This window comes from Perca flavescens, chromosome 1 (assembly GCF_004354835.1).
Source record: "Perca flavescens isolate YP-PL-M2 chromosome 1, PFLA_1.0, whole genome shotgun sequence".
Lineage (NCBI taxonomy): Eukaryota > Metazoa > Chordata > Actinopteri > Perciformes > Percidae > Perca > Perca flavescens.
In genome coordinates, this window is record NC_041331.1 from 6,067,062 (window position 1) to 6,079,366 (window position 12,305).

General features: G+C 41.7%; 1 protein-coding gene across 2 annotated transcripts; it reads left to right on the forward strand.

The window, feature by feature from the left end:
• The first annotated feature begins 1,413 nt into the window (after nt 1-1,413).
• rwdd3 (RWD domain containing 3) lies at nt 1,414-12,080 on the forward strand. 2 transcript variants are annotated; one of them, XM_028582724.1, is made up of 5 exons: nt 1,414-1,666; nt 5,771-6,003; nt 7,848-8,069; nt 11,528-11,646; nt 11,793-12,080. In XM_028582724.1, the coding sequence occupies exons 1-5, from the start codon at nt 1,582-1,584 to the stop codon at nt 11,905-11,907; spliced, it is 774 nt and encodes a 257-aa protein (XP_028438525.1). In that variant the 5' UTR covers nt 1,414-1,581; the 3' UTR covers nt 11,908-12,080. The 2 variants fall into 2 exon arrangements, with proteins under 2 accessions (XP_028438525.1, XP_028438516.1); XM_028582715.1 differs by having other exon boundaries at nt 7,845-8,069; nt 11,793-12,079.
• Nucleotides 12,081-12,305: the final 225 nt, after the last annotated feature.

Here is a 12,305-nt window from a genome sequence, read left to right on the forward strand (position 1 = left end):
TGAGAGACTACTGCTGGCCTAATCATCCAACCACGTGGCAGACAGAGGCCCTGTGGCAACTGCCCACCCATGGCGCCTATTATACATTACGGCTGAGGAAGATATTGTAGAGGTCAGATGATAGTGGCTGCACTCCTCTGGATGACCCAGCCGTTCACTATAAACGGTGGCTGTTCAGGTGTGGCACAGGCACTTAGCGGTGGTAGCTTATAAACATCTCCACTAACTCCCTCTTTGGCCAGGACATCCAGTTGATGATTGATTGGCTTGAGACAGGTAGGCAGTCGTCCGGGCAGTCGGGCTCCCACCTACGCCCCCACCAGCCCCCATGTTGACAGCAGCCTCAGCACCTACGAGCCACCCTGAGTGAGGCAGGCGTGCCAAACTGGTCGGAGCTTTGGTCTCATCTTACATCACCACCAAAGAGCTGAGCTCCTGTGATGCACATCCAGCCCCGAATCTTTTCTCAAAAGCCCTGAATATTTTAGGTTTTTAAAATACCTTAAATTTTTTGTCATTTCCCCTCAGTATCTCTGAATGGCTTCAAATCAATGGAGCAAAAGTTCATTTACTGGGGAAATATTGGTTCTGTAAACTCTACCCTTTTATGTAGGTCTAGCCTAACTTAAAAATAGTAACATTAGACATTTTTTTTAGCTTTTTTAGGTGGCAGGAGTGAAAATCCTCAACATTAATTGTGTTCTGGTTTCAGAATGATGAAGACAGTTGGAGAACAGTTAGATACAAAACAGGATGTCTGCTCTGCAGAATCATTGATTTCCTTGGCAACTATCATGTTTTTCCGAAATGATGTACAGATTTTTAGGCATTCTTTTATCAAATATCTTAAATTTTTTTGCATATAGCCGCGTTCCATTTATCTCTGAAGTCGGAAGCCGGAGCGGGGAATAACATCACACTCAGGTTCCAGTACAACATGTTGGAATGTTTGCGCTAGCTAGGTTAGCCAATGTTAGCAATATCAGTTGATAACAACGTTACGCTGTATTTTGTGCATATAAACAGCGTAACATGTACACAGATAGATAGGACTAGGACTGTATGTACGAGTGGTTTAAAGAGACACAAATAAGACAGAATTGCTAATAACTATATGCTACTACAGCTGTCACTACTGTTGATGCACGGAGCAGCCATGTTGGATTTTCCGGTTGGCTTTGCTCTGGCTGCTGCTGCTGTGAGGTTCTCCGACTTTCCATGTCGGAAATCCAATTTCAAGTGGCGTTCCATTTGAAATTTCCGACTTACAAATGGAACGCACCATTTTTATTCCCATTCATTTATGTATTTATTGCCTAATTTATTTATTTAAGGATGTATTTCATAGGCATATTTATTTATTTAATTTGAATAAAACGGCATTCCATAGAGTTTTGGCGCCGCGCGGAACTGATGAACATGGTATGCAATCTACCCGGACGACAAGGCGGTGCGGACATGTGTAGCAGCATAATATCCACTGAAAACAGTTAAATCAAAGAATTTCTAAATTCACCATACGTTTTGCTTGTTTAAAGCTGTTGCGGATTAGCTAACATGCATGATGTTGATTCGTAAATAATGTCTGACGCTGCTTTAGAGGAAGTTTCAGTGTTATCGTCCATTTACTGCGGAGAAGGAGAGTTCCAACTCATCCAGCAGTCTGGTAAGTTAACGTTAGTTAGCATTTAAGTTAGCTGCAAACAAACATGGTCGTATAACGTTAACGCTACAAGTTACAAAAAATGTACCGTGTTGATATACAACCTGTAGCTAACCTTTGGTATCAAGCCACGCCAACGTGTGGTGATTTTCTGTTTTTATTTGTTATTTCTTATTCCTGTCCGTCCCTGTCTGTCTGTTAAAGTGTATCCTCTATGTGCTGCCTTCTTGGCCAGGGCTCACTTGTAAAAGAGATTGTAATCTCAATGTGATTCTTTTCCTTGGTAAAATAAAGGTAAAATAAAATAGATAAATAAATAATATCATGCATTACAGTAAAGTGATGTAATTTTCTGAACTTACCAGACTTACTAGCTATCTGTTCTGTTATTTGCCTTTACCCGCTGAGTCATTATTACCCAAGTTATAGGTGATTATTTATCAAAACTATCATGTGTTAATGTTTTTGCAACAATAGTCAACCCGACGTAATATCGACAGCTATTTAGCCAAAAATGTCGTGATATTAGATTTTTTTTCCATATCGATTAGTTTTAAAGATAGATCATAGATTGATAGATACTTTATTGATCCCCAAGGGGAAATTCAAGGTCCCAGTAGCTTAAAGACATCACACACATCTTAAACAGGATGATAAAATTACATATCCACATGAATAATATGGACAATAAGAGAAAATATACAAAATAAAAGAAATCCACATGAATGTGCTAAAGGCTGTTTTATACTTCTGCGTAAAATCTACGACGTTGCTACGTATGTAGGTACGTGGAGACACAAACCTACACCGGACCCTACGGGTTAGCCTGACGTGCACCTCTCGAAAATTGTAACTACACGTCGCGACGCACATCGCTTGGCCACGGCTTGGTAGCGTTGCATTTCCCCCTACTCATTTCCTGGTTCTCCTTTTTCATAAACAACATGAAATCAAGGAGAGGGTTAACTTTTCCTGCTCCAGATTTCCCACCGTGGTCAGAAAGCACAGGGGAGACACTTTGTTTCTCTCACTATGACTCTAGAGTCACAGCTTGCTCCGAAGCTAATCGCCATCACTCTTACTTTCTCCCTCGCTCTATCACCCATTCCCCCCCCCACACACACACACACACACACACACACACACACGTCGGCTCAAGGCACACACCAACGCACAAGTAAACAAAGAGTTTTGCGATTGATCCTCTGGAAACCACACCCCCCCTAGCATTCTGGCGGTGAAATGCACCGTATGTAAAGAAACGTGTTCAACCCGACGAAGAACTCCGAAAGGTTCACGACGCCATAGCTACGGCGTGGAGTTGACGCAGAAGCATAAACAGCCTTAAGGGATGTATAAGAATGAGACGCTTGCAGTGACAGGGCAGGGACTGACCCTCTAATTCAGTATGCATGGTAATGTGCTCTTTGAGAGTGTGTGTCATGGTGGTAGTGCAAATAAGTCCAATAGTGCAAGGATAAAGTCTAGAGACCAGCATTAAATATGGACAATATAAGAGAATAAACGTAACAGATGAGAGAAGGCTGCCACTCTCGAGGGCACCAGAAGTTGTAAAGCTTCAGTTCTTATACAGTATGATATTTAGGTAAATCCAAGTTTCCAATTTGGCTACTTCTGTGCGAGCCTAAGTGCATTATAATGTAAACAACGGTTTATTATATTGTCTAGTCTCAGGTTTGACTATAAAACCACTGGCTTCCAATGCCGGTGTCGTGCCAAGGCACTTATCACTGCCAGGATTTGCATCCCCTGGCCGCGGGAGCGAGCGTGCACTCAGAGAAGCGGCGTTTAACTGCTGCACCTCGAATTCACCTCTTAAATGGAACAAATAGCGACCTGCGAATTGTTAATGCGTTGTTTAGAAATACTGATCAGTATCATGGAAGACTCAGGGTTTTCCATAGTAACAAGGGACTCATTTATCTACATAAATAAGTTTTTGTCCGTAACATTAAGGCGACATGTGAATTGTTTAATGTGTCATTTAGTATTGTGGATTAATCGACAGTGTTTTCCAAAGTTCCATATTGCCATGCACCTTAGCTACATAGGCCGACTGATAGGCCTATGTATGTGACTCGACATCACATGCAGGTTCATGAACGATATTTTTTCCTTTTAATCTAGGCTACCTCCATCTGTCCATTCTCTGCAGGTGTGGTCTGAAGATGCCTCCGTCTGTCTAAAGTGATTTCTGTTTTAATTTATTTAGTTTAATATGGCTTTTCAATTAACCGCTTTGTTCACCTGTCTACCATATGAGTTAGAGATGGGATACACATTATATCAGGCCATTTTTTCACCTAATATAATGTGTACCCTCTCCCCTAACATGCAAAGAGTCTATCCTGTGTGTTATTTTCTTTGTTTTTCAAGTCACAATGAACTTTTTTGAGACGGAGATAATATTAAGATGTCTGCTCTTTTCTAGCAAAAGTTACAGAGAGGGTACACATTATATCAGGTGAAAAAACGGCCTGATATAATGTGTAACTTTTCCCAGAAAAGAGCAGACATCTTAATATTATCTCAGGTTTTTTATTGTGACCTGAAAAACACAGAAAATAACACACATGATGACAGGATAGACCCTCTGCATGTAAGGGGAGGGGGTACACATTATATCAGGTGGAAAAACGGCCTGATATAATGTGTATCACCACTGTAACTCATGTGGTAGACAGGTGAACAAAGTGGTTAATTGAAAAGCCATATTAAAGGTGCTCTAAGCGATGTTGGGTGACATTACTTCTTGTTGACGTTCAAAGTATTTTCAAACCAAACGAGACTAGCTCGCTCCTCCCTCCTCCCCATCCCGTCCTCTCCCCCTCCCTTCCGTGCTTCTGCGCACTAACCCCCCCCTCAACTCCATCTTGTCGATTATTGGCTGGAACACTGTTTGTTATGTTTCGTGGTGCAGGTTGGCACAGTTTGTTTTCGTTGCCGTTTGTTGAGCCTGGGCTGTCTACAGAGACCGCGTTTTTTTTACAGTGTGTTCATGGGACAGGCAGCTATCGGATAGTGAGGAGATGTGTGCAGTATGTGACAAAAAATGTTGTAGCCTAAAAAACGCGTGACATCGCTTAGAGCACCTTTTTAACTAAATTAAATCAAAACAGAAATCACGTTAGAGGGCAGGGAGGGACGGGTTAGCAAAGACGGGGCATCCTCAGACCACACCCGCAGAGAATGGACAGATGGAGGTAGTCTAGATTAAAGGAAAAAATATATAGTTCATAAACCTGCATGTGATGTCGAGTCACATACATAGGCCTATAAGTCGGCCTATGTAGCTAAGGTGCATGGCAATATGAACTTTGGAAAACACTGTCGATTAATCCACAATACTTAACGACACATTAAACAATTCACATGTCGCCTTAATGTTACAGACAAATAAACGTATATGTAGCTAAATGAGTCCCTTTTTACTATGGAAAACCCTGTCGAGTTTTCCACGATACTGATAAGTATTTCGAAACAATGCATTAAGCAATTCGCAGGTGTTGCAAGTGCAGCAGTTAAACTCCGCTTCTCTGCACGCGCCAGGGGATGCAAATCGGAACCAAGACGGCACTGCACGTCTCACTTTATTTAGTCTGTATCCTTGACATTACATTTCTGGGATTGTTCCGGTGCCGCAGGAAATTCTGCCGGATGCATGGATTTTCCGTTTGCTTCCGCTTTCTTTGTGTTGGAATTTTAAATCCGGTGGATTAATGAGGACTATTGTTGACTGTTCCTCAGATCTCCTGCACGGTAAATTGAGACAGCTAGCTGGACCATCTGTCCAATCTTGAGTTTTCTCTCGCACAACTATTTTGCAGCGGCTCTGTGCGGAGCTTAGCACCGCCCATGACGGTTCTGATTGGTTTAAAGAAATGCCATTAAACCGGAGCATGTTTTCCTCCCATCCTGGGATGCTATGTGGAGTAGCCAGACCTCCCTTCAGCGCGCTTGGGAGGAGGGTCTGGCAAAGCGAGACTACCCTTTATTCAACCACAACACCGTCACAGTCAAAACTCAAATCCTACTGTCTGTTAGTCCTGTAGCAGTGCTGCAGCATTCACTCTGTTTGCCTTGTAGCTCAGGATGGGCTCGTGGTCCAAATCAACAGCACTGTCGGAGGAGAAAGAGGGCTGGACGTGAGACTGTTGTTCCATCTGCAGCCCAGCTACCCTACCTGTCCCCCCGCCATCTCCGTCTCTTCCACTGCTCTCTCTAGGACTCAGTGTCACAACATCAGACAGACGCTGCTGGATCAGGCTGCAGCTTTACCTCCAGAACCAATGGTCCATCAGCTGGTGGAGTGGTTGCAGGTAGGCTGAATGAACACGTTTACAGACTCTCTATTGAGCTGTAACTTTAGAAATGTAGCTGTTAACATTAGGGATGGCCCCTGATCCCGATCCAGTTTTTTAAATATTGAATATCTGCCGATGGCGAGTCCCAAGCCGACGCTTGTATTTGCCTAGACAATAGAGCTGCACACCTTTTTTTTGTTTACAAAAGTTAACAAAGTAACTAAAAGATGTCTTCAGCTTAACTTAGTGCAGCTAGTATTTTTTGTAAAACTCGCATATAAAATCGACTTCACAAATCCACTTTGATGATATTGGATGTTGGGACTATTTTCACTTTTGTAGTATAAAATACTTCCACGCCATAGCCGGACCCTACGCCATAGCCTGACGTGCACCTCTCGAAAGGTGTAACTACACGTTACACATTTCCCCCGACTCGTTTCCTGGTTCTCCTTCTCCGTAAACAGCATGAAATCAAGGAGAGGGTTAACTTTTCCTGCTACAGATTTCCCACCATAGTCAGAAAGCACAGGGGAGACACTTTGTTTCTCTCATTATGACTCTATAGAGTCGGTACTCGATCCGAAGCTAATCACCGTCACTCTCTCACTTCTCCCTCGCTCTACCACACACTCCCCACACACACACACACACACACGCCGGCTCGTCACTCACACCAGCGCACAAGTATAAACATCAGGCCACTTACAGTACGTAGGCTACAGCGAAAGCTCTGCGTGGAGCCTCCGCAGAGCCATAAAACAGCCTTTACGCTAAATAATAAATTACTGCTATGTCGCAAAGTGACGCATGCGCAGCTCACATCTGCACTCGACTCACATCGGGTAGTGACAAAGGTAATATGACAAGTTACTTGCGAGTTTCCATGCTGCCGCAAATTGTGCTCAGGTGACGTAAATGATAGGGGTAAAGTGATTTTTGACTATGGGTGGGGTACAAAATCAATACAGCATAGTATGGTGATATTTTCTGTTGCAATACTGTATACATACACAGACGCCAAGTATCAATCTATTATATATGTGTTGGTCACTTTGTCTGCTTGACAATCCCATTTTGCAGCAATACAATTGAAGTGAGATGAACAAGAAATACATTTTTTTTTCATATAAAACAGATGTTGACAAAGTTTCATTTTGCGGACATAATTTGAAATTGGGAAACATTTGAAGTAGGATAAAAGATCATAAATTGCAATATATATTGCAGAATATTTTAAATTGCAATAATATTGCGATGTATTGTGATGATGTGATCGTATCATGAGGCCTCTGGTGATTCCTGCCCCTATCCTCGACCAGCCAAAAATGCCCGTACCGGCTCCGATACTTGCGATTGAAACATCTCTAGTTTACATATAATTGAACAACATTTTTACATTAACCTTTATGTTGTCCTCGGGGCAAATTTGACCTGTTTTCAAAGTGTCTAAAAAAAAAAAAAAAAAAAAAAAAAAAAGGGTTTTATTCAACCAAATTGCCCAAAAATTACACACATGGTTCCATACACGAAACAGGCTGTGATTATTCATCAACGTACGTTCCTCTGATCTTACCTATTAGTCAAAATAATTAATCATTTCTGGGTTTTATAAATCAAAAAATGAGGTATAATTTAATATGAATGAGGTGTATTGACGATGTATTCCATAAATGCTGTACGTGTAAAACTAGTGGTAATTAGTTGGAATGAAGTTGGTTAAGAAGCTGTATCAAAGAATTGGGTGATCATTTATACTTGATGCTTATGAACAGGAAAAAAACCGACTGAGGACAACACGAGGCTGAAAGGAATGCTCCTCAGATAATTTCTTTTGGTCTGTGTTTAAAAACCAGCAGTGTGTGGAGGTGACGGAGAAGTGCAGAGGGGGTGAGGAGGAGGTGAAAGAGAGAGAGAGAGAGGAGGAGTGGACGGCAGTGCTGTCGTTAGACCACATCCGATCCCGGAGTCGTTACATCGGTCTGCTGGAGCGCTGGAGCCGGGCGCTGCAGCTCACTGGGAGATTACTACTGGGACAGAGTATACTGGTGGTTCTGCAGGGAGCCAGACCCAATATCAAGGTACCAACCCACATGTTTAACACACCATGAGCCTGCTGCTTTTTGTGTATGTATTTTATGCAGCATGTACATACAAGGGATGGGCCGTTTATTGGCAGTTTGTAGATTATTTGTATCGGCGTTTTATTTGCTGGATAACCGATTTTAAAGTTATTAAATTAAAAAGTGCGCTACTTTGGCTCCGCTACAGCTCTGTGTCTGTCCCTCTGCTTCGGTTTCACTCACCACTGAGTCTGGATGGATGGATGGATGGATGGATGGATGGATGGATGGATAGATAGATACTTACTTACTTACATAGATACTTACTTAGATACTTACTTACTTTATTCATCCCGAGGGAAATTTTAGGCATCCAGTAGCTTAGCTTGTTGTGTTATGGTTAACAACCATATGGTAACACAACTAACACACATATATCTCACATACGTAAAAATCACTCACAGAAATTTTAAAAAGTTAAGAATTTGTGAAGTGATTACAAAGGTCTAGTATGGACTGACCATGTCATGACAATGTATGTCTTATGAATAAGGATGTAACAATACACTCAACTTATGATTCTATACGATTCACGGTGGGGCTGTGCAATTAATTGAATTTCGATTTCAATTTCGATTTTGGCTCCCAACAATCACCAAAATGGTATAATTGAGAAAAAACGATTATTTTGCCATGTTCTGTTTTGCAAGAACACTCTTATTTTGTCTTGTGTTCTGAATGACACGATCACATCCGCCCCTCCCGAAGCCAGTCAGGGAGGCAAGTCGTGTACATGTCATCCGCTGGAATTTAAAAACTCTGCGCGAGTAAAGATGGCAGCAGCGTTTGGTGAGCAAAAAAAGGCAAAACCAACTCAGTTGTTTAGGAACAGCCACCCGACACGCTGTATTCGCTTACTGTTTAAAACTTTTTCCAGTTTAGTGGAGGTACAGAGGCATACTGCTCAAAACCAACATGAAAAAACATAGTAATGTTTCTTCATCATTTAGTTTAGTTGTTAAACTGTATGTAAATGAGCAGGGACGTTAAATCACCTGTTTCACGTAACGTTACTCTAAGGTACCGTCTATGTGCTGGATTTTTCCTAAAGTTAGCTAGCAAATAAGCCAACTGACGGCGACATTATTGTTGATATTTTGGCACAATGTTTCGTAATGACAGTAGTAGTGGTCATATTGAGTGAACATATGATGTGAGATGCACATTGTGTTATGTCTGTGGAACTGTTCATTAGCTGTGTAACGTTCTGTGTGATATCTGTAAAGCTGAACCAACTCACAGTAGTAAAACAGATTTTATTCTGATCCAAAGACTCTTTTTGTGAGATAAAGGACACTAACAGATTATACCCTGGACAGTGGACACTATCCATTATATCCAAATGTTAATGAGTAATCGTGTTAAATAATCGTGATTTCAATATTGACCAAAATAATCGTGATTATTATTTTTTCCATAATCGAGCAGCCCTAATTCACGGTTTTAAGTTTCACAATAGGATTTTTCTCAGGATTGGTTTTAACAGAATGAGCTGCACAAAGGAGTGAAAGATATTCCTTTACCTGTTACTTATACAAACTGTGCCAAACAACAGATGTGTCCTCTTATCAAAAGTGCAACTGAAATTGTATTTTATCTTAAGTAACAAAAGTTAAATGAAATATTAATAATTAGATGTCTAAAACAAATCCCACATCAAAATAACTAAATAAATAGAAAAAAAATCTCTTCAAATCAATAAACTAAGAAGATGTAGTGACAAATCAAAAGTAGATTACACCCTTAAAACATTACGCACCGTTTTAAAAACTGCATCTTGTAATCTTTACACATTTATATTGATTTTTAACCACTTCACGATGCATCATTACTAGGGGTTGACCGATACTGTTTTTTAAAGGCCATTTATTAGTAATAACAAAATGCAACCTAGGGTCTTTTTGTGAATGAACCCGAGTCAAACTTTCGTTTAAAAGCATAATTTGGACTGAAGCGCCACTTTTGAGATTGACCTTATTTTCGTTTTCGGTCAAATGGCCTTTTAAATGGGAGAGCTAGGGGCACTACTATGATCGCATCAAAATCACTATTTTTAAAACACTGAGAAGGCTCGACACAACATGAAACTTTGCTCGAAGTATCACCAGGAGCTCTACACATGAACTCCAGCATTGAGAACACTGTTTGTGTACACAGAGTTTACTAAAAAAAGGTTTTGAACAACTCACTTTAGCTGTTGTTTCCGCTCGCCGCCATCTTGCCAGTCAAAAAGTGTTGATCACCAAATGCGAATGAACGGATTCCATAGGAGGAATGCTGTCCTTGTCTCCTACTTTAATGCCTAACGAATCTATGTCTTTCTCTCCCTGACCCTGTCTTTCACTATTGTAAACAAATTAATAACATAACTAATTCCACTGGTCGGACTGTTGAGCTCCGTTTCAGACTGCTACCTCCGGTTCAGGCTGATCCTCATCCTCAACACGTTCCTTTTTCAGTAGCAGAAAATACTTTTCAATACTCATCTGGATTGAAGCAGCAAACATTCAGTGTAAGAGTAAAAAAAATGACATAACATTATTTATAATACGTTTATTTGATTCACAGCTGCTACATATAGTGTTTTGACCTCGACAGCCCAACTGCATTTTACCGCAAACTTGCGACTAGTTAACTTTCTAAAGCGGGCAGAATCGCTTGTTTGCTAAGAGTCGGGTCGGAGATTGTGAATGTGTGATTGTGTAAAGCTGTTCACGAGATAGATCCCATACTTTCATGAACTTGTGAATTTCGCCAGCCGTCTTCTCTCCTTTTTTGGAGACAGACGCTGTGTGCACGGTGGGCTCGATGGTGTTTCAAGCCTCCAACGTCGCCTTACAGGCAGCTAACCCTCACCTTAACCCTAACTATAACCATTGCCGCGCTGCCTGGAAGGCAACGTTGGGGTCTAACGGGTCCCGACGTTACCCGATGGGCCGGGTTTGGACAGATATTTAGAAATTATGGTCGGGGTCGGGTCGGGCTCGGTCACATCAGCGCGATAACGAATTTGTTGTAAAATGGTGCTGTGGCTCTTTTTAAGAGAGCTCAGTGCATGTGGGTTTGTGTGTGTGTGTGTGTGTGTGTGTGTGTGTGTGTGTGTGTGTGTGTGTGTGTGTGTGTGTGTGTGTGTGACAGAGAGACTGAGAGAGCAGGGAAAGGAAATGCAGCGGAACATGTTTTAAATAGCGTTTTAAGAACAAATGTGTAACGCAATGTGCGGCGGCCGGTGTTGATAGTGCGGCGCACCGCCACACATTAGTCTGTGTGGGAAACACTGAAACCACACTGTATAACTTGTAACTTTAGTTTCTAATGCTACAGTAACTTAATTGAATGTTGTATGTTTAGTTTGTGAAGGTATTGGTGGAGTCGTGAATGATGAGTGCATTCTGACCGTACTCATGTCTCTTCAGGAGTTCTGTCGCCTTTTGAAGACGGTGAAGGTGGATGTGGATTCTTCAGGCAAGAAATGCAAAGAGAGGATGATGAGGGTTCTCATTGAAAGCCCTTTGTCTTCCTCCTGCGGACATGGGTATGGATCACAGGCACATGACTCTGATGTAGCAGAGGAATGGAATAAAGGCAGGACTTCTAGGACCAGGTGGTCAGTGTTGGATCACACAGCAGCAGCTCTCATTTGGTTTCTCTCTTGTGTTTCTCTCCGTGTCTTTCGATCAGTCTCCAGGGTTTCGTAGTGAAGAACTACGAGTCGTTGCCAGAGCTGGCTGCAGCCTTCCAGGAAATCAACATGACCGAGGTCTACCAGCAGATACTGCCATCATTAAGGGACTGAGAGCACACAGGGTACCATGGTGACCATGGTGACTTGACCTGAACTGAGATGAGATTCAAGGAAGTAGGAACAGGTGCACACAGGAAGAGCTGGCTCCGTTGTGTCAAAATGTGATAAAATCTTTTTTATAATTATATTATTATATTAAGGTCCAGTGTGTAACGTGTTTTCATTATCAAAATCTGTGTTGCCCGTTCACAAACTTGTCCTTTTTCATGAATATTTACCACCACCATCAATTCCAAGTATTCCTTTTGGCTTGAAATTTTTTACATTTGCATTCGCATGAACTTGGGTAGACGCTCCATATTCATGCGCCATCTTGAAATACGTTAGCCGGTAAGGGACATACAGGACATACTCCTCCGCCCTACTGTTTTCGCTGTCACATGATAAAC

What these genes read in the sequence shown, in the direction of transcription:
- rwdd3 (XM_028582715.1), top strand. Translation starts at nt 1,582, where the DNA reads ATGTCTGACGCTGCTTTAGAGGAAGTTTCAGTGTTATCGTCCATTTAC. An exon ending in CCAACTCATCCAGCAGTCTG is followed by an intron (nt 1,667 to 5,770) that starts GTAAGTTAACGT and finishes TTTGCCTTGTAG; the next exon opens with CTCAGGATGGGCTCGTGGTC. An exon ending in TCTTCCTCCTGCGGACATGG is followed by an intron (nt 11,647 to 11,792) that starts GTATGGATCACA and finishes TCTTTCGATCAG; the next exon opens with TCTCCAGGGTTTCGTAGTGA.